The 27587-nt window shown below is 43.6% G+C and overlaps 1 protein-coding gene across 3 annotated transcripts in view; it reads right to left on the reverse strand.

The window, feature by feature from the left end:
• The window catches only part of CDH12 (cadherin 12), a 444800-nt gene that overhangs the window by 274848 nt on the left and 142365 nt on the right, over window positions 1-27587 (reverse strand). For all 3 annotated transcript variants that reach the window (XM_061589878.1, XM_061589885.1, XM_061589867.1), the window contains exon 3: window positions 1173-1596. In XM_061589878.1, coding sequence (XP_061445862.1) covers window positions 1173-1403 — 231 coding nt within the window. In that variant the 5' untranslated portion in view covers window positions 1404-1596. The remainder of the gene's footprint in view (window positions 1-1172; window positions 1597-27587) is intronic.

A 27587-nucleotide genomic window follows, 5' to 3' on the forward strand; every position in this document is an offset into this window, starting at 1 on the left:
GCTATGGGGTGGTATACAAGTGCAATAAATAAATAAATAAGAAAGAGGCACTTCATCCTTCAACACTCTGAAAAACAACCACCCTATCATGTGTCTCCCAGCATGTGATTACTTATACAGCCTTTACATTTGTAACATCCCTTTAAACTGGATCTTTGATTCTAGAATCATGACTGTTTTTCACTATATGGTTTTTAAAAGGCATAAAGTGACACCCTCATGTATTTTGTGTACACAGCTCCCAGTCAGATTCATACCTTGCTGTACCACATCCAAAGTCTTGCAGTGGGTTCTCCTGACACAAAGGCCATGTATTATTAATTCAGAAAGATGTATAAGTGTGTTGAGGTAATCATCCCAGGTCTTTAAAAGTGGCATGTGAAAAGTAGTCTTGACAAGTCTATATAATATCAAAGTCTAACAGACTTGCTATTTAAGGGAAAAGAAGGACTCGGGGGGGCATAATAATATAAACTCAGTGAATAGAAGAATAAATATTTGCCCAAATTTGCTATTGGTGTGCTAGCACAGTGATTTGCCTTAGCATGTTCTAATGCATTTTTGAAAATTAAACATTTTCTCTGATATTTTGTTGTATGAACTGGCAAAAAATCTGAAGCCTATATAAATATTTTAAAGCTGCAATCCAAATCCTTTTTGTGCTGAGCTGAGGAAGGGGGACAACATCACTCCACCAGTGCAGAACTCAATGTTCTGCCTGCCAAATATGTGGGTGAGTAGAAGTGCCACTGACAGAATCCTCATGGGTGACAGCCCACAGAAAAGCCTGAAATGGGGCATTCTTGGGGTGGGGAAGGACTGAACTGGTCCAGCATCCACTGGATCCTGAGGAAGCCCCACCACAATCATATGATTGCTTCAGGCCCCATCTGGACCCTACTGGTGTGCTAGCACAGTGTCCCCCTGCCTTTCACTGCCACACAGAACTGCATTGTTAGTATTTACTCATAATGAAAGAAACTCAGCTTCAATGATTGCTCACCACATCCTCTATGATTTGGGTGGCAATCCTATATTTACTTGGGAGCGAGTCCCATTGAACTCAATGTCTGAGCAGACATGCGTAGGATTGTACCATTAAACACAAATATTTGTGGCATGCAACATAATTCATTTAGTCGACTGAACTTTTTAGAAGACTAAACATTTACCTTTCCCACGTACTGGGGTTCGGAGCCCATGTATTCCTCCAGCACAAAGAACTGATTCCACACCCAGCCTCGCTTGACCCGCATGGCGGGTGTCCTCCTCTCTGGTGCTGTGACAACATTTCCCCTCAGCTCACCTTCTAAAGTCTGTTGTGGTTGTGGATGAAGTGGTGTTAAGAGACCTCCATCGAACAGGACCCAGAGAACCAGGGATAAGCAGTTCCTTGTAAGCATTGGCAATGGTTTCCCTAGAGCAAGTAATTAAAAACTCCAACGCTGAATGTCGAGCTGAAGAATCCAGGTTTGAGGCTGTCCGTGGCCCTCCACCACTTAGCTTTGAAATTTTTTTTATTGCAGAAATGCTAATGCAGATATTAATCCTTCTGGTGACAAGGTTTCTGCAGCTTTAAATTCCATCTAAAGAGACCTATAAAAAGAGATTTACATGGCAATGTGAAATTATATAAAATTACACTGAAGTATTCATCCAAACTCTCACACACCTAGTTAGTTTTTAAACGCAGAGAGCGAGAGTGAAGCAAGAAGCATGAAGTGCTCTTGGTGTTTTAGGCTGTAGCGCTGAGTTGCAACAGAACACTGCACAGTATCTAGAGCAATGCTTCATTCTGCCTCTGCTTTGTATTATTATACTGTCTGCCTAAAGAGAAGCACGCAGCCTGCCCTTTATGGCCCAGTTATAAAATAAAGCCGTTACACACCAGTGAATTCAGATATTATTTACCCAAGATTCATATGGGAAAAAGAAGAAGACAAAACAATCACTGAGAGCAAGAACAGACCTCTTTATCGGTAGGTATGGTAGTGTTGTTACCCGCATCATGAAATTATATATTTCTTTTGTCTAGTCATCTGTTGTTATTTTTATCTATTAATTTATATACTGTTTCATTCCAAGGTGGCTTCTAAGTGGTTTACAAGTATAAACCAATTACAACACACAGAGATAATTAAAGTACACAATAAGCAATTCCATCAAAATATTAAAATAAACATTGTTTAAATATACAATAACATCAGCCCATTAAAACAGGCTGATTTAAACACACACACACAAACACACACACACAAAACCACAATAAAACATGGAGAATAGGTTTTGCAAAGAATTACAGCATTCAGCCTGGCCATGGGGGATGATAAATTTGTGTACAGGTCTGGTGTGTGCATGCCAGCCCTGCTTCTGTCATCCCCATGAAAAGGGCTGAGAATGCTGCAAAAATTGGAAACTATGACAAGCTACCACTCAGCCCTCATAATAGAAACACAGGATGTGACATCATGACAGTGTGTTTCCTTGCCCCCCCCCAGCAGCAGCCAATAATGTGGAACAGTGGCAGTGAAAGCCAGTGCTATGACATAGCATAACACATTATAAGAATATGTTATTAGGAAAGAATAAACTTGACACATGCAGGGCTTCACAAGTTAGCACCAGCGCCTTTGAACTGAGCCTAGAAAAAATGACAGGAAACAAGTAGGGACCATACTGATGTAATACAGTCTGTATGCCAAGCCCTGGATAAAAGTGTGTTGCGAGGATAAGCTTAAAAATGTGAGTGATCATTATTCAGTCAAAGTGAAGCATTTTCAATACAGGAAAGATGTTAGCACTCAGAGACATATTTAAAGTGGTATAATAACGAGAAGGGGTAAGCTAAATGAATCTTCCAAGCAGGCAGCTCCACAATCTGGACACCACCACCAAAGAGGGTCCCTCATGCATCCCTGTTCCAAACAGGCATCAGAGAGAGGCAAGGCATGCAAAAGAAGCCCCCATCTGAGAGAGTACAGGATTGTGAGGGACAAGTTCTTGAATTTAAGTGTTGTGGACCTAAACAATTTAAGGCTTTAAAGCTAGTAACCAATGCTTTGAATCAAACCCAGAAATGTATCAGTTAGTAGTGCAGGCAGGGCAGGACTATGGGGAAGATGTCCAGGGCCCCAGTAGAAGGAGCAGGGTGGCCCCCAAATGAAGTAAGGTCAGCTTACCACCTTTGCATTACCATCTAAAGAGGGAGTACCGTCCCCTCCACTACCACCACCATGTCAAGACCATTAAGCCCAGAGTTTAAAATTACCTGACTGTACCACTAGGATTGGTAGCCAGTGCAACTGAGTAAAAAAAGAATTACATGCTCCACTTTGAATTATATCCTGGAATTTTCAGTCTAAATCATTAATGAGATGTCCTGAGGGACACAAAACAAAAATACAGATCCTATAGCCCTTCAGATGTTGGTGGATTTCAACTCCTATCAGCTCCATAGGACGGAGTCCAAAAACATCTGGAGGGCTATTCCTGATCTAAAATCTAGAATACAGATCACTAATATTGTACAACAGTGTTTCTCAAACAGTGGGTTGGGATCCACCAGTGGGCTTTTGGCCACTTTAAGGTGAGCCTCAGTGCCACAGACTGTCTAGTGCCTCCTCATTTGCCCTACCCCTTGGCCACACCTGAGCTTTTCGGTTGTACCAATTCCAGCACCAGCAGCTCCTTGCATACTGAGAACAGGTGGTGAAGAGATAGAAAAGTTATGGGGGAGGGAAATAAAATCTCCTTCCTTTGAGGGGAAAGGGCCAGAGGAGATTTTGAAGGAAATCAGATGGTGAGATGAAAGGTTCATCATCATCATTATCAACAACAACCACACCAGCCTGGGAATAGAAAGGAAGGGGATAAAAGAGGAAAGCTGCTATAGGAGGAAGAAGTAAATGTAAAAAGACCAAGGAAGAAGGATGAAAGAATCTGGAAATTGGGGGGAGGGGTCAGGGATAAGGCACAACATGAGTGTGAAAGGAAAATGGGAGTTGAAATTAGAGAAGGGTAAAAATATTTTGAAAGGTATCTAGGGGTGGAAAGAGGAAAATATAACAGAAAATTATTGATTTATTAGATTTATATGCCTCTCTTCTTCCTGTTAGGAGCCCATACCACAGCAATATAAATTAGAGCCTCTGGATCAGCAAATTCTGCCTAAAATGGAGAGGCTGAATCTCAATACCTAAACGGTAAATGTCTGTACTGAGTAGGGATAGGAGAGAAATTTGATTCAGTTCACGTTTAAAGCTGAATCTTATCAAATTAGCACTTTGTGAAATAACATGAGAACTGAAACAGCCATCTCTCAAACTTCACATGTACCCAAATTCTGTGATACAGTTCTTCAACCAAACAATGTTTACAAAAATGCATATATTATGGGGAAATGTGCACAAAAATGAATATATTAGTGAAAATAACATACAAAAATGCATCATATTAGGTTGTTTGCAAAAATGTGTACATTAGTCAAAACAGCATACAAAAATGTGTTTATTAGGAGAAATTTGCACAAAAATGCTGAAGAATTTTCAGGAGGCTTTTTTTAAAAAAAATCACAAAAATGTGTTTATTAGGAGAAATTTGCACAAAAATGCTGAAGAATTTTCAGGAGGCTTTTTTTGTGAAAAAAATCACAAATTCCTGTAGAACTGAATTTATGATTGGAAAAAAGGAGAAACTGAGTGCATTGAAACTGACAGATTCTTCCATTCCTAATACTGAGTTTGAGGAAAGCTGAGCTATGAAACCCCTTGCCACAAGAAAAACACTGTTGCAAAGAATTTAGCAGTTTCCAAATATGGGTTAGATAGAAAGTGGAGTCAGCAATTGCAAGTTGATTACAGGCATACTCTGCTTTAACGTTCGCAATGGAACCAGAGAGTATACTTTAAGCAAAAATAAACTTTAAGTGAAGCAATTGTCTTCATTTGTACTGCACACAATCACCACCACATGGCAGCGGTGTCATGCCAATAAAGTGTACGTTATTGCGAAGCACGTGAATGTTAAGCGGGGTATGGGGACGTATGGAGCATGTACATTTTATTGAGGCGATGTTAAGTGAAGTGACGTTAAGCGGGATATGCCTGTATGCCAAACTCTGCCTTCATCGGCCACCTTTTTGTGACTTTTTGTCATTTTCAGCCATTGCAAGAAGGCCCCAGGGTTAGTATGTTTGAGAATCCCTGTTGCAGAGTATAAATCTTTAGCTAAACTATAAGTAAGCTATAAATAGTTCAGTAAATCAAGCATACCCATTGTGTTAACAAGAAACAAACATACCTTTTCTGTCCTTTCTGAAGTTTAGTGGGTCACCATATATTATAATTTTAGAGCAGAATCCACTAGGGATGGGCAAAAAATTCAATTCAGTTTGCATTGCAATCCATACTTTCCAAAACAATACGAGAGCCAAAATACAGCATTCCTTCAAAATTTGCATTTATTCAAATTTTGCAGTGCAGTTTGTCAACCAAACAATGTTTACAAAAATGGATATATGAGGGGAAAGTATGCATAAAAATGAATATATGAGTGAAAATAACATGTAAAAATACATTATAGAATGAGAAATGGTTTGGAAAAATGTGTACACTAGTCAAAGCTGCCTACAAAAATGTATGTATTAGGAGAAATTCATACTAAGATGCTGGAGTATTTTCATGAGGATTTTTTTTAAAAAATCCACAAATTGCTGCAGAAATGTGGAGAACTGAATTTAAGATTGGAAAAATGAGAAACTGAGAGAACTGTAAACTCAATGTACTGTCTTCGATTCCGACTTATGGCGACCCTATGAATAAGTTTTCATGAGGCTGAGAGGCAGTGACTGGCCCAAGGTCACCCAGTGAGCTTCATGGTTATGTGGGGATTTGAACCTTGGTCTCCCAGATCGTAATCCAACACCTTAACCACTACACCACACTGTAACTGACAGATATTTCAATCCTTGTGATCCACTGGGAAGTTCTCACACAAGTAAAATTGCAGTGCAGTCCCACTCAATGTGTTGATAGATTAAACCTTAACCATTCACTGAGTAATGAGCAACACATGACATACAAAACGGCCGGGGGGTGGGAATGTGTTTTCCAACTGTGCTCTATAATCAGAGATGTTTGTCTTCATATTGATGAATTTCTCTGAATAACTGTAGCTATTTATTAACTTCATAACATTAAAAGGATGTAATTAAGTATTTCCACTACTAAGGGCAAATAGAACAGATTTCACTTAATTTGGGGCTTGAATCAATGAGCACAGCAGACATGGGAGCTTTTAATTCATTTGCAATGGAACAAATGGTAGATAAGCAACAGGTGGTTTGTTTGTTGTTACTACTAGTAGCAGTTATAGCTGTACTATAGTGCATACACAGCTAAGTGCAACTTGAAGCGAGGAGAGGTCTTGCACACAGATTCCTACATTACAAAGACAAAATAGAAAAGATAAGGGAATTAGACTATGGGAAGGAGATGAGAACACATCAAAATGAAGACTAAAGAGGTTAAACTAGTGAAACTCTTGTGTGGCAAGTAACCATGGCAGTCATCTCTGCCACATGGCCACTTGCTACTCATTAATGTGGAGCAGCAATGCCAAATTGAGGATGCAGAAACACCCCCTCAGTGGTATCTGGGTCATTCAGTGACAAGGAAATGGGAAAGATTTTATTCCCCACTCAAAAGTTACCCAGAACAAAGCACTTCAGGCCACATCTGCACTATACATTTAAAACACTATTATTCCACTTTAAACAGTCTTAGCTTCCCCAAAGAATCCTAGGTACTGTAGTTATAAAGGGTGATGCAAGTTGTTAGGAGTCCCCTATTCCCCTCACAGAGCTACATTCCCAGAGTTCCCTGGGAAGAGAGATTTATTCCACTCTGGGAATTGTAGATTGGAATCCAGGACACAGTTACCATAAGGAAGGGGGGGGAGGAGGTCTACATCTGTTATTATCCAATTTTCCTGGGGGAGGGTAGGTTTAAATTTGGTTTAAATGTATGGGAGGTACAGCTTTATAGCAGGTTGGACCATTTGTCCATCTAGCTCTCCATCACTGGAGGCACCCCTTCAGGGTTTCAGGCAGGGATATTTCCCAGTTGTACCCGAAGATAGCGAGGGTTGAACCTGGGACCTTTGGCATGCTATGCTTGAGCTCTACCACTGAGCTATGGGCCTTGCACAAAGATTGGAGAATAAAATATAGGCTGTCAGAACACTCTTCGGAAAAAAAAGACCTTCTCTATGGGCCACACTAGATACTACAAGGGAAATCCTTATAGAGCTTATGTGAGGGCTGTGAAGAAACCATGGGGTATTCAACCCTGTCCCCACCCAACAAATCTTCCCTACAAATGCCCCAATGAACCCTTAGCAGTGTTGGAGTGGCATTGGTCCTGATGGGTGACCTTTATCAGGAGAAGGACAGGGGGAGTGCGACCCTGTTACTCTTACTTGATCCCTCAGTGGCTTTTGATACCATTGACCAGGGTATCCTTCTGGGCTGACTTGGTGAGATGGGTACTGGAGGCACTGTTTTACAGTGGTTCTGATCCTATCTCCAAGGTCATTTTCAAAGAAGAGCATTGGGTGTTTGTCTTTCGGCTCCCTGGCAGTTGTGCTGTGGGGTGCTGCAGGGTACCATCTTGTCCCAGATGCTGTTTAACATCTATATGAAGCCCTTGAGAGCGGTCATCAGGAGATGTGGGGTTAGGTGTTAGCAGTATGCTGATGATACCCAGCTCTATTTCTCTGTAACATCTGAATCGGGAGAGGTTGTGCTAGCCCTGGACAGCTGCCTGGACTCGGTGGTGGGCTGGATGAGGGCCAATAAACAGAGTCTGAATCCTAGCAAGATGGAGGCATTGTGGGTTGGTGGTTCCCAAGTTCAGATAATTGTTCAGTTGCTTGTTTTGGATGGGTTGTACTCCCTCTGAAGGAGCAGGTCCGTAATCGGGGGGGGGCTCCTGGATCCATCTTTGTTGCTAGAGGCCCAGGTGACCTCAGTGGCTAGGAGTGCCTTTACCAGCTTTGGCTAGTAAGACAGCTGCAGCCATTTCTGGCCTGGGATAGCCTGACCAGTGTTTTCCACACACTGCTAACCTCCAGGCTGGATTACTGTAATGAACTCTATGTGGGGCTGCCCTTCAGGTTGGTCCAGAAGCTGCAGCTGGTGCAAAATGTGGTGGTGAGACTGCTCACTGGGGCAGGGAATTGCCAACATGTCACCCCACTGCTGAAAGAATTGCACTGGCTTCCCATTTGCTACTGGGCCCAGTTCCAGTTTTAGTGTACAAAGACCTATATAGCTTGGGACCAGGATATCTGAAAGACCTTCTTATCCCTTATATACCCAGTTGATCATTGCGCTCTGCAGGTGAGGGCCTCCTGCAGATACCATCTTATCAGGAGGTCCATTCTGCACAACATAGGAAGTGGATCTTTAGTTTGGTGGCACCTACCCTGTGGGATTCCCTACCCTTAAATAATGGTCAGGTGCCATCTCTGTTATCTTTTCAGTGCCTATTGAAGACCTTTCTCTTTCAACAGGCCTTTTAAGTAGAGACCTTATCCCAGTCTGTGTCTGTGATGGAATTCATTTTTAACATGTTTTTAAACCTTTTTTTTAATGTGTTTTTAACCTTTTTTAAGATGTCGCGAGATCTTTAAAAAAATTTTTTTAAAGACGTCTTGTTTTAAAGTATTTTAAAGTCTGTTTTTGTGATGTTTTAAAGTGTATTTAGTGCTATTGTTTGCTACCCTGGACTCCTCCTGGGAGGAAGGGCGGGATATAAATAAAATAATAAATAAACAAATAAATTTGCAGAGGAGAATAAGCTGGTGCAAGGAGAGGTTAAGTACCCTGCCAATATCACTCAAAAGGTCCCCTGGCTTCTGCATCTTGCTTTATCTCTACAAATGTGGGGTTGGAGCCATGCCTTGCTGAGATAATACCAACTTTGCACCTTACTCTGTGTACCTTTATACTTTGGATAGTCATATGTCCTATATTACAGAGGACAGTCCTCTATTTATTACTACTTTTATTTCAGGCATTGATATACCACTTAATATTCAGAATTTATAAACTGTTTGTTAAAAACCTATACAAAGATTAATTAAATTATCATAGAAACAGGAAACTCCCTTATTTGTGGGCTGTCCATTCTATGATAAGAAATTATAAAAGGAAGAGCAGGAGCCTTGAAGTAGCCCAACAGCATTTAGCAGCACCTGGTCAGTCCCCTGGTGACTTCCCCACTATGGTGTGATGTACTGTATTTCTCTTTAAATTATAGTAATTATTTCTAAATTTGCACCTATACATATAACTAGGGTTGCCATATTGCCCGGTTAGCCGGGTTTTACCTGGATTCTTTGCATGCCACCTGGTGCCCATTTAGCCCTTTAGGTGGCCCAGATTCTCAGCTTTAATTTTTAATAAAATTAAGTTTCTAGGTGGTCCGGTTCTCGAGATATACATCAAAATGTCAGCCGCCCCCAACTGTTAAATCTTTCTTTAAATAGTACTGTATAGCACTTTGTAGCTTTAACCCCACCCGTTCAGGATTGCAGCCAATCAGTGAAGCCAGGGTTGTGTTTCAGATTCATTGACCTGAGGCAGTGTTTAGAAAACCTCATTGCAATGCCAGAAAATGGTGGTTTCCCCCCGTTTATCTGAAAATCTCATAAATTGGTTAAGTGTATACATTTCAGTTTTTTCCCCTCTTGTGTGCAGGAGTCAGATCCTGGGCAGTGTTTTGAAAACCTTCCCAACACTTGCTTTTGTAAAAGCAATGCTAATCCCATATGCCCAGAGTAAATCCCATTGAATTCAATAGGACTTACTTTTGAGTAGACATGGTTATGAATGTGCTGAAAATCAATGGGACTTTGGAGTGAATGTAAAAAATAATTGTGTTTGTGTTCTAACTCTTTCTGTTGCTCTCTCCAGTCCTATTTTAAAGCAAGTAGGCAGGGCTAACTTAGGTATTGCAGTTTTTATTCTGTAGGAAAGTAATACTGATTTCTTTAAAACTAATACTGATTTTTCTGCAATGTCCAACTGGTTTGACAATAAACTGTTATATGGGCTGTATGTATTTATACATCTGCAATGTGTGCATGTGCGTGTATGGAGTCTTATGATTCAGAATTTTGGGTTGTGTGAATGAAGTTGCTTATCACTTGAGGTTGAATTTCTGTCCCTGTTTGAGTAAGCGCCACTGAATACACTGGGACTTGCTTCTGAATAAATAAACCTAGGATTGCACTATAAATATCTTTACAGTTTGTGTAAATAATAAATATATTTGATAGTCATGCTTATATAAATATTTCTTCATTTATCATATTTTTGGTTTTTGGTTAGGAATCCTGACTGGTTGTGAGATGCTTAGTTTTCTGCCTTACTCATAGGAATCTTGTTGTGGTTGGTATGGTATTACATTTAGGAAAGTGTTACTGCCTTTTGTGTTGTTTTTTTTTTCTATTTGCATTTCACTTGTCTTTAACCTCACTCCATTACAGCCATAGAAGCAACAGCAGCATATGCAAGGTAATTAACTCCCATTAGTGATAAGAGCAAGAATTTATAATTATTATTTTAATTAAAACAAGAGGCTTATGAGTACTTTGAAGAAGACCAGATATTTATTTTCTTTCTGAACCCAGGACTGGGTCTTTCATGATGCCCGGTGGTGGTGGTGGTGCAGGAGAGTAGTCAATAAGACAGACATCCTGGCATTGGTAATCTAATTAGCAAGGTATGTGTGGGGTTGTTGCACACTTCCAGGCCCAGTTTCATTTTGAGTATGGAGGTGGAACCTGTGTAGATGTGGTTGAGAAATTTTGAGTTAAGCAAAGCTCTGCTTTTATAAAACCTAAGAAACATACAGATACTCTGAATGTCTGGGTGCCTGCACCAGTGGAATACTGGAGGAACTTGTAAAACTTGCTGCAACAGTATTTAGAACTGAGCATGTGCTGTGAAGACTCCTTTTCCTAACATTTTGGCTTCTTGTTTTTCTCCATCCACCACATCTCTGAAAAATATCATATATGTAATGGTTAACCATACTAAAAAATGTAAATAAGTTTATTTCGGTCAATGACCAGCAAAGGTTAACCATACTGCTGCCCTGACTTACTTTGTTTGTTGTTATTTTGTGTTTTTATTATGTTTTTATATTGATTGTGCATTTTTATTGTTTTTATTATATTTGTAAGCTGTGCTGAGCTCTGTTTTTAACAGCAGAAGGGCAGGATATACATCCTCTTAATCAATCAATCAATATTCCATAGTGTTGGAAACTAGAGTCTAGGCATTTAAGGCTGAAAATGTTGCTTTTAAAAAAAAGATTTCTCACATCTTTCCCCAGTTTTTGGTGGTAATTCCTAGGTGAAAAAACAAAACAAATGGACAATCCAAATATTAATATGCAAATAATTTGCACAATATGCAAATAATTTGCACAATATGCAAATAATTTGCAAATACGCATAATATGCAAATTAGCCTGCCCGGATTTGTGGAACTGGAATATGGCAACCCTACATATAACTTACCACATGCAAATTTGTGTCCTTTTTTGTTCTTTCTCTTTTTTGGGGGGGAGGGGAATAAAAATCTTCTGTTTTGGCAGTGCATAACCAGCTACCCTATTTATACTGCTCTTTTTAAGGTCAGTAAAACTGCCATTTTGGGCCATTTATTTTCAGACGCTGTTGAAATGCAAGCCACTCCCCTTCCCATTTATCTTATAGGAGAAAAAAGTCCACTGCTTAAAAGTCAACGTACATACAGTAAAGGTGCTGAAATCACACAATTTTTTTTCTAAATTCAACTATTTCCAGAGGTTCCCTTTCCCTTCCTTATTATACAGTTCTTATCAGTAATAATTTTAGAAATATAATTTGCTAGTTACAGGCTGGCTTCTTTTATCATTAAGGATATATAATGGAAATTTGGGAAATGTAAGTTCTGAGAATGGAAGAAAGAAATATAATCTACAGTTATTTCCACCCAGACATAGGATAAATGTTTTACCTTCAGCCCCCCAAAAAAGAAAGTCCAGTCAATTTCTCACTCTTTTTCCTCCCCTAAAACTGATTTGTTTCAAGATCTAAAAGGCAAACGAGATTAATAACATGAGATATCAAAGGGTAGTGTAAATGTGTTTAGTTAAAATGCCTGGTTGATCCTTGTGTTTAGAAAGCATTAAAGGGAGGCATTTGTAGGAGAGAAGAAAGTGCAGGCATCTATTCCATAAAGTTTAGATTTCACATGAAGACTTTCTTAGCATTTTTACAAGGCATTTCTCCCACTGTTTGACTCTTTCCTGGGTCACACTTGGGACAAATAAATAATACACAAACACATACCCACTTATTGGGTTGTTTGCCATTAATGGCAGGCATGTAAGTGAGTCACCCACTATATTTTGGCCTGGTAAAAGTGCTTGGGTTTAGTACACGTGACATGCATTTCTTTTAACTATTTTATTTATTTAACAGATCAGAGGGCTTCCGTGCGCCTTCCTTCTAATGCACACATACACTATATGGTATTACAATCAGACTATGCTCATCAATAATGCAATTTCCAGGTCCGGTGGATTAACAAGCCCTGGCCTTTAGCTCCCTGCCTCATTTGGATGGCAAAATGTCAACAGCATTCACAGCCAGCTGTTCCACCACCTCATTTTCCTGTATCCAGATTACAGTTGAAAATAATTATTGGGGGGGAGGAATCTCCAGGACCACCCTTTATGATTCCATGGCCTTCCTGAACCAAGGGAGGTTCAATTCAACACATAATGCATAACACATAGGTTCAATTCAACACATAATGCTTGTCTCAGTAGAGCTCAGCCTCCGGCCATTTCTCTCAGTCGGGGAGCTTTTAAGGTAGCATACAGGGAAACAAAAGTAACGTAAAGAGATTGATAGACTCACAAAAACTCCTCTTCCGCCCTCCAAGGCTTGAAGATGACATTAAAGAACAAATATAAATCACTTGTAATCCATTCTCCATTGCACATGTTCTCTGCTCCTATGCTGCAGTGCATGGAGAAAACAAAGGCTTTTCTTAAGCAAGAAGCTTAAGACATAATGGCAGAGCTCAGACATCCTTCCTGTGCATAAGCCCCAGGCCTAGTTTATCTATACAAACCGCAGATATTGTGACAAAATTACTTCTGGACTGTATCACTTCAGGCTTCAAGAAGAGTATCAAATGAATGAATACTTCCCCACAAGGGGTGGTGGAGGAGGAAATCCCTGCACACACAAAACTAGATTCTCTTAAGAACATAGGAAGAGCCCTGCTGGACCAAAACAAAGATGTATCCAGCATACCATCCTGTTTCCCACAGTGACAAATCAGGTGCTATGAGAACCTGACAAGCAGTAGTGATCTCTACTACTGTTGCTCCCCAGCAAATGATATTTAGAGGTATGCTGCATCTGATCGCCTTTATTTACTCATGGCATTTATATATCACTTAATTATTAGCATTTCTGAGCAATGTATATAATAATAATAATAATATAATAATAAAATTTTATTTCTAGGCCGCCTATCTGGCTGAATTAACAGCCACTCTAGGCGGCGTACATAGACTAAAATATAACATAGAGTAAAATATAACATATAATACAAAACAACAATAAGTATACTCAATCCAAACCTACCCCCATCATACAAAAATTTAAACTAAATTAGACAGAGGTCTCGAATGCCTGCCTAAAAAACCATGTTTTCAGTTCTCGGCGGAAGCCTGTCAGGGAGGGGGCATGGCGGAGATCATAAGGCAGAGAGTAACAGAGGGCGGGGGCCACAATTGAAAATGCCCTCTCTCTGGTCCGCACCAGCTTAGCTGTTTTGACTGGTGGGACCGAGAGAAGGTCTTGGGAGGCTGATCTCGTTTGGCGGCCTATCTGGTGATGCTGAAGGCGTTCCTTTAGATAAACTGGACCGAAACCGTGTAGGGCTTTAAAGGTTAAAACCAACATCTTGAATTGGGCCCGGTAAACAACTGGAAGCCAGTGCAGATCTTTAAGTACTGGAGTGATATGGTCTCGGCAGCAGCTGTTCTTGATCAGACGTGCCACCGCGTTCTGTACCAGCTGTAATTTCCGGACTGTCTTCAAGGGTAGCCCCACGTAGAGCGCATTACAATAGTCTAAGCAAGAGGAGACCAGGGCATGTACCACCTGTGGGAGCAGATGGACAGGGAGGTAGGGTCGCAGCCTTTGTATCAAATGTAATTGATACCAAGCTGCCTGGCTCACCGCCATGACCTGAGCCTCCATGGACAGCTGGGAATCAAGAACAACACCGAGGCTGCGAACCTGGTCCTTCAGGGGCAATCTTACCCCATTCAACACCAGGTCAAAATCACCCAACTTCCTCCTATCTCCCACAAGCAGTACCTCGGTCTTGTCGGGGTTCAGCTTCAGCCTGTTTCCTCCCATCCATTCACTTACGGCCTCCAGGCACTTGGAAATGGTAACCACAGCCATCTCTGGTGAGGACTTAAATGAGAGATAGAGCTGAGTGTCATCCGCATATTGGTGGCACTGCAGCCCAAATCTCCTGATGATGCCCCCCAGCGGCTTTATATAGATGTTGAATAGCATGGGAGAGAGGATAGAACCCTGTGGCACACCACAATTGAGAGGCCAAGGGTCTGAAGCCTCATCTCCCAATGCCACCCGCTGGTGCCTATCAGATAGATAGGAATGGAACCACTGTAAAACAGTGCCTCCTATTCCCATTCCCCTCAGGCGATCCAGGAGGATACCATGGTCAACGGTATCAAAAGCCGCTGAGAGGTCCAGGAGGACGAGGAATGTGTGTTCACCTCTGTCCAACGCCCTCCTCAAATCATCCACCAGAGCGACCAAGGCTGTTTCAGTTCCATGTCCAGTCCTGAAGCCCAACTGGAATGGATCCAAATAATCCGCTTCATCCAAGTGTGTCTGTAACTGAGTAGCCACCACTCGCTCGATCACCTTGCCCAAGAATGGTAAATTGGAAATTGGGCGAAAGTTGTTCAACTCTTGGGGATCCAAGGAGGACTTTTTCAGAATGGGCTTTATTATTGCCTCCTTGAGGGCTAATGGCATTGCACCCTCTTCCAAGGAAGCATTCACCACTGCCTTGATCCCTTCACTCAATTTCTCTTTACAGCTCACAATGAGCCATGTAGGGGAAGGGTCAAGCAAGCACGTGGTTGGCCTCACATTAGAGAGCACCTTGTCCACTTCCTCAGAGGGAAGGGGCTGAAACCGATCCCACCAGACCGGAATGCAATTGGCCAGCTCTGGCCCACTACCTGTGTCCACGGCGTACGGAATTGTGCTCTTCAGGCGCTTGATTTTATCAGCAAAGTGCTTGGCAAATTTGTCACAGGAGGCTTTAGAATGTTCCAAGGGTTCCTGTGCAACCAGACCGACCAGGCTTCGGACCACTTGGAACAACCTCCTGGGACAACACTCTGCAGACGCAATGGAGGCAGCAAAGAATTCTCTCTTCATTGCCTTCATTGCCACTTGATAGGCAGGTATTGCTGCTCTAACAAGTGTCCGATCGCCGTCAGAACGAGATTTCCGCCACCGGCACTCTAGTCGTCTCACCTCCTGCCTCAGGCCCCGTAAGCGTGGTGTATACCAGGGTGCAATCTGAGTTCTATTCAGTGGGAGAGGACGTTTTGGAGCCACCCAGTCTATTGCCCTGGTGATCTCCCTATTCCACTCCGTCACCAGGGTTTCGACTGGGCGACTTTCTGACGGCTCCACATCTCCCAGCGCATTCAGGAATCCTTTTGGCTCCATCAGGCGTCTGGGATGGACCATCTTAATGGGTCCCTTACCCCTGCGGAGGGTATGTGGCAGTGAGAAGTCCATGTTCACCAGATAGTGATCTGACCATGACACGGGGTTCAAAGAAACAGCCCCCATTTTCAGAGCACTTCCTTCCCCTCCCGAGACAAACACAAGGTCGAGAGCATGACCGGCTACATGGGTGGGTCCAAAATTACAAAGGTGCAGCTCCCAGGAAGTCATGGTTTCCATGAAATCCCGAGGAGCTCCTATGAGAGCAGCCTTGGCATGCAGGTTAAAATCCCCCAAGACTAAGAGGTCAGGGGAGAGAACCCGCATGCTCGAGATGACCTCGAGCACCTCAGTCAGGGAGTCATTTGTGTAGCGGGGTGGGCGGTACACAAGAAGAATCCCTAAACTGCCCTTAGGGCCCAACCTCCAGTACATGCAGTCAACAAACTTGGTCTCGTGGAGAGGGAGTCTGGCAAAACTCAAGGACTCCCGATAAATGACTGCCACTCCCCCTCCCCGCCTACCAATCCTTGGCTGCTGTGCATATCAGAAACCTGCTGGACACATGGCCTCAAGCACAGGTGCTGCCGCTGCATCCAGCCAGGTCTCCGTAATGCACACCAGGTCTGCATGCTCATCCATGATCATGTCATGGATGAGCGATGTTTTTTGCACCACAGACCTGGCGTTACACAACAGCAGTCGAAGATTGGGTGGAGTTGTACATCTCCCAGTTGTCTTCTGGTGGTGCGCAGGCCCGAAACAGGGGATGGATATTATGCATCTATCCCTTGTTCCCCTAAGCTGGCATGGCCTGTGCCTCGTACCCCTCCAGCATCTGCCGCCTAGCCTCTCGATAATGTGGCCATCCGCCCTCCCCACAAGAACCTTCTCTGCCAAGCATATGCCTCCCTCCCGCCGGGACTCAAGTAAAGTCCCCCCACTTCCAGACAGGACCACCTAAAGTGCCAAAATATCCCGTTATCCCCCCACCCAGCAGCTGTGAGAACCAGCAATGGAGAGTGCCAGCAGCCACCGGAGACGTGGGTCTGAGCACCCAACAGGCCAGTACTCCCCAACCCCCCTGACCATCCAAGCTGTGTCCAAGTTACTCGCCGAGGCGAAGGGGGAGATCATATCCAGTCTCTGGCCACCTTCTATGATGCTCCCCAGTCGTTTCGAACCGCACCCACACTCCAGCTATTCCACTGTGGCGTTCTCTCACTGCTGCCGGACCAACGCTCTTCATGGCCCTCCACACCTGGCCGCTCTCTCTCGCTCTCCTCCACTGCTGTTCTCCACCGCGTCTATCCGCCGCCGCCACCGCCAAGCCGCACTCTTAATGCTCAGCTGCTTCTCCACCACCGGGTTATGCCCCATGCCTGGCTTCCCTCGATACTCTCACCTCTGTCGGGCCAATATTCCTCCCGACTCGCCGTATTAAGCGCAGGGGTGAGAAAGGCCAGCCTCCGTATCGTTCCATTCGGTTCTCAAATGCCATTCGCCGGGCGCTTCCGGGATTTCCCGTGGCACTGCCACCGCCGCCAGGCCCTGCCAAGATCCTCCGCGATCCCCTCACGCCCGGCTGCTCTCCCTCGCGCCCCAAGCTCGGTGCTCTCACCACCGTCGGGGCTGATGTTCTCAGCGCCAGAGGGGGAGGCAGGAAGGTAAGAAAGGGCCAGCCTCCACAACGTTCCCTCACTCCTCACTTCTTCGGGGCCAACCGCCGGGCGTCTCGTGTGGCGCTGCCACCACCACCAGGGCGCCCGACCGCTCACCTTAGCACCCCAAAACTCAGCGCTCTCACCACCGGGTTCTCGGCACCGGAGGCAGGAGACAGGAGAAAGGAGGCAGGAAGGCAGGTCGCATCCAGTGTTCAGATGGCCCCCCACAACGCTCTCTTACCGCTGTAGTAAAAAGGGGGGTAGGGCAGTTCTCGTACGAGTCCCCCAAAAGGTTTTAAAGTGTTTTAAGGTGTCAGATTTGGATGTTAAAATACGGCTTCCGGAGCTCTGACTAAAGCGTCAGCCTCCTATGCCGCCATCTTCAAAGATATACAGTAGGGCCCCGCTTTACGGCGCTTTGCTTTACAGCACTTCACTAATGTGGCGGTCTCAATTAGACGCAGTTAGACTAAAGCCCCACTCATAGGGCGCTTGTTCCACTTTTACGGCGGTTTTTGGGTGTCGCACGCCATTCTATTCAATGAGTTCCGCTTTTCAGCAGTTTTTGCTTTTCAGCGGGGGTCTGGAACGTAACCCGCCGTATGAGTGGGGCCCTACTGTAAAAATAAAACAATAAAAAGACATCATAAAACTGAACACTACCTTAAAATGCCTTCTGGAATAAGCAAGTCTTCATAATGTGCTTGAAGTTCAGCAAGGAGGTTGCCTAATCTCAGTCAGGAGGAAGTTCCAGAGGCTTGGGCCCACAACACTGAATACATGGCTTCTAATAGTTATGCACATCTGAGCCATGGGTAACCACCATTAGAGATTTCCCCAAAGATCTCAGTGATTGGCCAAGGGAATAAGGGATTAGATGGTCATTAAGACATCCTGGACCCAAGTTGTTAAGGGCCTTGTAAATTAATACAAGAACCTTGAACCTGGTCTGGCAACATATGGGCATTTAAGCACCAGAGTTACGTGCTGATGGTAGTCTATCCCCATTAACAGTCTAGCCACAGCATTTTGCACCAGCTGGAGCTTTTGAACCAGTAAAAAAGGGTAGCCCTATAAGAGCACATTGCAATAATCAAGTCTTGACGGTTGTGACCAGATTGGTGCACCAGCTGTAACTGGTAGAAGACAAACCTAGCCACTGAAGATAACTGTGCCTCAGGTGACACAGATGGATCACAGAGCACCCCGCATGATGAATCTATTATTCTAGACAGACAGCAGTGCCATCTAGGACAGGCAAATGGCCAAACACAGGAAAAGGGTTCAAGTTTATTAGCCCTTATCCATTCCACACTGCATCCAGATGTTCTAGACCATACTCACCCTCTCCTGACTCAGATGTTATGGAGCGACTGAGCTGCATATCAACAGCATACTGATGACACTTTGCCCCCAAACTCCTAATGACCATTCCTAATGGCTTCATAAAGATCTTAAAGAGTACTGGAGACAGGATTGTGCCCTTTGGTACACCATAGCACAAGAACCGTGGGGCTCAAACATAATTCCTAATGCTATTCTTTGGACACTCCCCTACAGGTAGGAATGGAACCACTGAAAAACAGTGTCCCCAATATCCATCCCACAGACCCAATCTAGGAGGACTAGCAGCCCATTGTGACTAGTAGTCTTTGACAATCTTATCCTCCATGAATTTGTCTATGTTGGTGGCCTTCTACCATTTGTGGAAGTAAATTCCATAGGTTAAATATGTGTTGTGTGAAGGACGTCCTTTTCTTTTCCCGGATCTTCTATATTTCAGCTTTATTAGACAACCCCTGATGGTAGCATTATGAAAGAGGGAGAATATCCTCTATCTATTTTCCTCATACCAATGCATAATTTTATACATTTCTATCACATCTTTTACTAACCATTTTTCAAAAGTAAAAAAACCCCAAATGCTGTAACGTTTCCTTGTAGGAGGAGAGGCCAAAACTCTTCCCATGGATACTAACTTTTCTATGTGCAGGGCGTTTTTTTCTACTATTACCATCTCTACCATCTCTACTACTGATAATTCTTAAAAATTCAATAATACATTCAATATTCTCCACAAAGTACAGTATCTGCATGAAGCATATCCATATAAACCTTTAAAAAAATATGAGGGGCATGCAACCTTTACTCTGACACAGTAAAAGCCAGAAACATTTCTCTCATTCCCAATTAATGAAACATTGGTATCATCATCATGTGTCACACAGAAGACCATAAGAAAGTCAGGAACAGGCAATCACATGCATTTCTTTTTGATGAAACTGTCTTAACCAAATTGATACAAAAAAAAAAGGTTCCAGAAAGTTTAAGATACTTTATGATTTCAAGACTGGGGACAGCAGTCAATTAAATACCATTGACCATGGTATCCTTCTGGGCCGACTTGGTGAGATGGATATCGGAGGTACTATTTTACAGTGATTCCAATCCTATCTGCATGGTCATTTTCAGGAAATAGCATTGGGCGATTGTCTCTCAGCCCCTGACACTTGTGCTGCAGGGTACTATCTTGTCCCCCATGCTGGTCATCAGGAGGTTTGGGTTGAGGTGTCAGCAGTATGCTGACAATACCCAGCTCTATTTCTCTGTAACATCTGAAGTGGGAGAGGTTGCGCAAGCCCTGGACCACTGCCTAGACTCGGTGGTGGGCTGGATGAGGGCAAATTCTAGCAAGATGGAGGTGCTGTGGGTTGGTGGTTCCCAAATTTGGATAATTGGTCAGTCACCTGCTTTGGATGGGGTTGTACTCCCTCTGAAAGAGAAGGTCCATAATCTGGGGCTCCTGGATCCATCTTTGTCACTAGAGGTCCAGGTGACGTCAGTGGCTAGGAGTGCCTTTTACCAGCTTGGGCTGGTAAGACAGCTGTGGCCATTTCTGGACTGGGATAGCCTGATCACTGTTGTTCATGCACTGATAACCTCCAGGTTGGATTACTGTAATATGCTATATGTGGGGCTGCCCTTGAGGTTGGTCCAAGAGCTGCAGCTGGTACAAAGTGTGGCAGCGAGACTGCTCATTGGGGCAGGGTATCACCAACATGTCACTACACTGCTGAATGAATTTCACTGGCTGCCATTAGCTACTTGGCCATGTTAAAGGTGCTAGTTTTGGTTTATAAAGCCCTATGCAGCTTGGGACCAGGATACCTGAAAGACCGCCTTACCCCTTATATACCCAGTTAATCACTGTATTTTGCAGGTGAGGACCCCCTGCAGATGCCATCTTATCAGGAGGTCAATTCTGTACAACATAGGAAGTGGACCTTTTGTGTAGTGGCATCTACCTTTGGAAATCCCTCCCCTTAAATATTAGACAGGTACCATCTCTGTTATCTTTTCGGTGCCTACTGAAGACCTTCCTCTTTCAACAAGGCTTTAAAGTTGAGACCTTATCCCAGTCTGCCTCTCTCTTGGAATTGCTTTTTAATATGTTTTTAAACCTTTTTTAAAAAAAAAAATACTTGTTTTTAAAGCTTTTTTAAATATGTTTTTAAGGATGTTTTGTTTTAATATATTTTAAAGTTTGTTTTTATAATGTTTTAGAGTGCTTTTAGTGCTTTTGTTTGCCGCTCTGGGCTCCTGCTGGGAGGAAGAGTGGGATATATATTGTAGTAGTAGTAGTAGTAGTAGTATCATTATTATTATCATTATTATTATCATTATTATTATTATTGCGCTAGCCCAAGGATTAGCACTGGCACAATGGGATGTTCCCTCTCTCTCCATGTGTACCTTGTGCCATCTCCAAGTTTCCTCTGGTGAGGTAAACCTTCAGAATGAGGGGGGGGAGGAAAAGGGGAGAGTGTTGCATTGTGCAAGGATAAATCCTTGCACTGATGGAACGTTCACTTTAGCACTACACTGAATACAATCCTAGGTTAACAATGCAACCCATTTAAACTAGTTCACCTTCAAAGCTAAGGCTGCAGTATGCACACTTACCTGCAGTGAGTCCTACTGAACTCAATGATGCTTATTTCTGAATAGATATGTATAGGATTGTATTGTGTATTAACTAAACAACAATATATGTGTCTTCGTTTGTCATCGTTTTGGGTGATTCATTTTGCCAGGAGGCGGATATATAAGGCTCCACTGTGTGTAGAAGGGTCATCTCAAGCTCTTATGAGCCATTATTCATTATTCATAACTCCAGCACTTTAGTGAAAGAGTTCCTGAGCTCCAGCACCACCTCTACAGAAAACATTGAGAGGATATAAAGCCCCAAGACTGGGCTACCTGCTCTAAAATTGTTACATTGGCAAAGTAATATGGGCAGACAACAGAGCTATTCCTGCAACTGCAGAAAACCTGGAGAATTCTACTGGGGCACTAATAGCAGTTAGAGGAGCTATGAAACACAGCTTAGATTGCAGAGGAGAAACCACATTTCTGGGGGAGATTCTAGTGTTCCCCAGAGTGCTACAACTATAGAATTCCTGCAGTATGCACAATATTTCAAACACTGGTTGTAGGTGGAAAACCTAATATATTATGTGTCAGACAGATTTAGACAGCATAAGCTACTAACTGAATGAGAACATCACATAAACAGTGCTTTTCATTGATTTCCAGAGATCAGTTGGTTCACAGTCTATTCACAGTGGGTTGCATGATAAATGTTGCTTAAATATTTCAATGTTAAATGTTTAAACAGTTAAATGCCAGATCGGTATATAATAAAACCTCCCTCGTCCACGATTTGATTGTGGATGAGGCAGCCGATCTGGCATGTATAACCGAGACCTGGGTGGGTGAGCAGGGAGGAGTTGGTCTCTCTCAGCTCTGCCCACTGGGGTACTTGGTTCAGCATCATGGTAGATCTGAGGGTCGGGGAGGTGGGGTTGCTGTCGTCTATAAGAGTTCCATCTCACTCACCAAGCACCATGTTCATTCAGCTACTGGCCTGGAGTGTTTGCACCTTGTGTTGGGCCAGAGGGACAGGCTGGGAATCCTTTTGGTGTACCGCCCACCTTGCTGCCCAATGGCTTCCCTAACTGAGCTGGCGGAAGTGGTCTCGGATATATTGTTGAGGTCCCCCAGACTAATAGTACTGGGGGATTTCAACATTCATGCCGAGACCACTTTGTCTGGCGCGGCTCAGGACTTCATGGCTTCCATGACAACCATGGGGCTGTCTCAATATGTTAGTGGTCCAACACATGTATCGGGGCACACTCTAGACCTTGTTTTTGCTACTGAGCATGGGGAAAGTGATCTGGATGTGGGGAGTTTTACAGCACTCCCTTTGTCATGGACAGACCACTGCTTGCTGAAGTTTAGACTTTCAGTAACCTCTTCCCTCTGCAAGGGTGGGGGACCTATTAAAATGGTCCGCCCCCGGAGACTAATGGATCCTGAAGGTTTTCAAAGGGCTCTGGGGGATTTTCCGGCTGATAGGACTGGTGCTCCTGCTGAAGCCCTGGTCGCTCTGTGGAATACGGAGATGACCCGGGCTGTAAACACGATCGCTCCTGCACGCCCTCTCTTGTGTAGAGCTCATACAGCTCCATGGTATACTCCGGAGCTGAGAGCGATGAAGCAAGATAGGAGGCGGCTTGAGCGGAAATGGAGACGAACTCCCGACGGATACAATTATGCGCTGGTTAGTGCTTCTACTAAGCTCTATGTAGGAGCAGTGAAGGCAGCTAAAAAACATCATTTTGCTGCCACTATTAAATCATCTCTTTGCCGCCCAGCGGAGCTCTTTCGAGTTGTCCGGGGGCTTCTCCATTCAAACCCTCCAGACACGGTGGAATCATTGGAGGCCCGCTGTAATCAGTTTGCCGATCACTTCCAGAATAAGATCTCATGTATCCGCCAGGACCTAGACTCTCAAGTTATAGCACTAGATCCTAGTGAGATGTCCGGAGCACAGTCTTGTCCTGTTTTGTTGGATGAGCTTCAGTTGGTTCAGCTCGAGGACGTGGACAAGTTGCTTGGACAGGTATGTGCAACCACTTCGGTACTGGATCCTTGCCCCTCCTGGCTGATAAAAACTAGCAGGAATGGAACAGGTAGCTGGGCCAAGGAAGTGATAAATGCCTCTTTACGAGAGGGAGTGGTCCCGGGCTATCTGAAAGAGGCAGTGGTGAGACCACTCCTGAAAAAGCCTTCCTTGGACCCAGACAATTTTAACAGCTACAGGCCAGTGGCGAATGTTCCATTCCTGGGCAAGGTCTTGGAACGGGTGGTTGCTGGCCAGCTCCAGGCGCTATTGGATGAAACTGATTATCTAGATCCATTTCAATTGGGTTTTAGGCCCGATTTTGGCACCGAGACAGCCTTGGTCGCCCTGTACGATGACCTATGTCGGGAAAGAGACAGAGGGAGTGTAACTCTGTTGATTCTCCTTGATCTCTCAGCGGCTTTTGATACCATCGACCATGGTATCCTTCTGGAGAGGCTCGCGGAGTTGGGAGTTGGAGGTACTGCTTGGCAGTGGTTCCGCTCCTACTTGGCGGGTCGTCTCCAGAAGGTAGTGCTTGGGGAACATTGCTCGACACCGCGGGCTCTCCAATATGGGGTCCCGCAGGGGTCAGTTTTGTCCCCCCTGCTTTTTAATATCTACATGAAGCCGTTGGGAGAGGTCATCAGGAGTTTTGGAGTGCGTTGTCATCAGTATGCTGATGACACGCAGCTCTACTTCTCCTTTTCATCTTCTTCAGGTGAGGCTGTCGATTTGCTGAACCGTTGCCTGGCCGCGACAATGGACTGGATGAGAGTTAACAAACTGAAGCTCAATCCAGACAAGACTGAGATGCTGTTGGTGGACGGGTTCTCTGATCGGATGGTGGATATATACCCTGTCCTGGACGGGGTTACACTCCCCCTAAAGGACCGGGTTCGTAGTCTGGGAGTCTTTTTAGACTCTTCCCTCTCACTTGAGGCTCAAGTAGCCTCGGTGGTTAGGAATGCGTTTTACCAACTTCGGTTGGTAGCCCAGCTACGTCCCTATTTGAGTAAAGAGGACCTTACATCAGTGGTACATGCTCTGGTAACCTCACGTTTGGATTACTGTAATGCGCTTTACGTAGGGCTACCTTTGAAGACAGTTCGGAAGCTACAACTAGTGCAAACTGCGGCGGCCAGATTGCTGACAAGGACCAAGCGGTCCGAGCATATAACACCTGTTCTGGCCAGCTTGCACTGGTTGCCAATATGTTTCCGGGCTAGATTCAAAGTGTTGGTATTAACCTATAAAGCCTTATACGGTGCAGGACCACGATACCTTGCGGAACGCCTCTTCCGATATGAACCGGCCCGTGCACTACGTTCTGCTACGAAGGCCCTCCTCCGGGTTCCAACTCACAGGGAGACCCGGAGGGTGATGACAAGATCTAGGGCCTTCTCAGTGGTGGCCCCCGAACTATGGAACAGTCTCCCCGAGGAAGTACGCCTGGTGCTGACTCTGCTCTCCTTCCGGCGCCAGATCAAAACCTTCCTATTCTCTGAAGCATTTTAAGTTACACTGATTTACTTTTAAAAATGTTTATTGTATTGGATTGTTGATTGTATTTTAGTATTATTTTGTTATTCATTGTATTTTTATGCTATTTTATGTTCACCGCCCAGAGAGCTATTGCTAGTCGGGCGGTATATAAATTTAATAAATAATAATAATAATAATAAATGTTGCCCCTTTGGGCTCCTGCTGGAAGGAAGGATGGGATATAAATCTAAATCTAAATCTAAATCTAATAATAATAATAATAATTTAAAAGGAGACAAATTTGGAGGATTCTGCAGGAATTCAAAGGGAAGTTAAGAGAATGTTAATAAGATTAGCAAAACATCTGGGGGAGAGGGAAAGTCACACATGTCTAAGCTGCCATCTAAACTGAAATGTGAGGCAACTTTGGAGGATCTTTGCTCAGGCAAAAAAAAAAAGCAATTCTGAGAAGTATGTTTCATGACTTTCTTTTTTAAAAGAAAATCAGGTATCACATATCTCTACCAAGACATACTTGAGCAGCAAATGCAGAGCATGCCATTAGAATGTTGCAAGCCAATGTCATCATAACTCCTGCATCAAATGCTTTGATGCCCATGCCTATGAATATACTGGACTCTCCTTGACATCTTTGTATAACAAAAGTGTTTCTTAGGGAAGTATTGTAATCATATCAAGGACATTGTCTACTTTTCACATGCTCTTCATGATCTCTCAACACAAAGGCTCTCAACACTCATTCTGGTCACCATGCAAAGCTCCCAAAATGCCAAACACCAAAGCTATCATGCCAGATTGTGTAAACTGTGACATTGTAACTTAATTTTGGGATCTGAATGAAGCTTTACTTTTAATCTTCTTCTAGCAGGTTTCTCCATTTTAATGAAGATTGTCAAATGCATCTCCAGTCAACTTTTTGTTTGGCACTACATCAATGTCTGATGAACCCTGGTGTCTTATTTCAAGTGTATAAACTTTTTCAAGAAAATCTATATCACTTTGCCAATGATCTAGAGTCTTCATTGAAAAAAAAATAAACTGCACACATTCCTGGGTATTTCTCTGTGTGTGGAATTCATCAATGTCAAAGTCTGATGATGGACTTCCGTGAAACTATCTTTCATTCTGCTTGCTCAGCAGTGATGCCATGTGATGGAATATAACCCAAAGGAAGACTTGCCCAGCATTTTAAAGAGGTTTGTTAATTAATGACTGTTAAGATTTCAGATTGTGACTGAAATGTGCCTTTCAGTGTATGAGTGTGCAAGGGTTATGCAATGAAGGTAAGTCTGTTTTAAGCCTATCAATCTTGCTCATTTGACCTCATTAATTGAATATCAGGCTGTCGTGTACTTGGAAAAAATAACTTGCAAATGAACCCACAAATACTTAAAAGGATATCAGGTAACTGGCAAAACACCAGTCATTCTTACAGGAAGGGCAGAGTCAAGGCCTGAGTATTGCAAATATGCAGGGTTGCTGCAGTGCAATCAACTTCATCCAACCCCTGGCTATTCCCAGGGCTCCTTCACTAGGGATGGGCAAATATGTCAATTTGGGTTTCTCTCAGTTTCTCTCTCTCTCTCTCTTTTTCAATCTTAAGTTCAGTTCTCCACATGTCCACAACAATTTGTGATTTTTTTAAGTCCTCAAGAAAAATCAACTGGCATTTTAGTGCAAATTTCTAATATACAAATTTTTATGCAATTTCCCCATATATATTATGTATGCTACTTTCACTAATTAAATGAAAATGGACTGCCTTCAAGTCGATTCCGACTTATGGCGACCCTATGAATAGGGTTTTCATGGTAAGCGCTATTCAGAGGGGGTTTACCACTGCCTTCCTCTGAGGCTGAGAGGCAGTGACTGGCCCAAGGTCACCCAGTGAGCTTCATGGCTGTGTGGGGATTTGAACCCTGGTCTCCCAGGTTGTAGTCCAACACTCTAACCACTACACCACACTGGCTCTCACTTTCACTAATACATGCATTTATATGCACACTTCACACTAGTATATGCATTTGTGTATACATTACTTGGCTGGAGAACTGCATGGCAAAATTCAGAGAAAGGTGAATTTTGACGGATGGGTGTGTTTCACTTCGAATCTTGTTTTGGAAAGTGCAAATTGGGTAAAGCAGCCTTTCAATGTGACCTGAATCAAATTTCTCCCCCATATCTACCCTTCACCGTTGATGTGGTGGGTAAAACAGTTGCTCAGGGCCAAGGCTGGTGAAAAAGGAAAGAGCCCTGGCAGTGCTTTGGAGAAAGTGTGAGGTGGTGCCTGGCTGGTGAAGGCAGCTCTGGACCAGGACCAGCTCTCCAAGAAGGGCAGTGGGATGAGGTAAGGACTTATGGGGAGAAGGCAGAAAAGCTGCCACTCTTTGGGGTAAAAAAGGGCAACAATTTGCTTGTGTGGAGCCCAGTGACTTGTGCTACCAAATGTTGGAAATCATAGATATATACACATACACATGTATATCTTGTTTGATATTGATCTGTAAGCTGCTCTAGAAAACATTTTAGCCAGACATCTGGGTCAGAATGTGTTAAATACAGGGCTGACCCAATCATGAGGTGCAATG

Source organism: Rhineura floridana, chromosome 1 (genome assembly GCF_030035675.1).
Source record: "Rhineura floridana isolate rRhiFlo1 chromosome 1, rRhiFlo1.hap2, whole genome shotgun sequence".
NCBI lineage: Eukaryota > Metazoa > Chordata > Lepidosauria > Squamata > Rhineuridae > Rhineura > Rhineura floridana.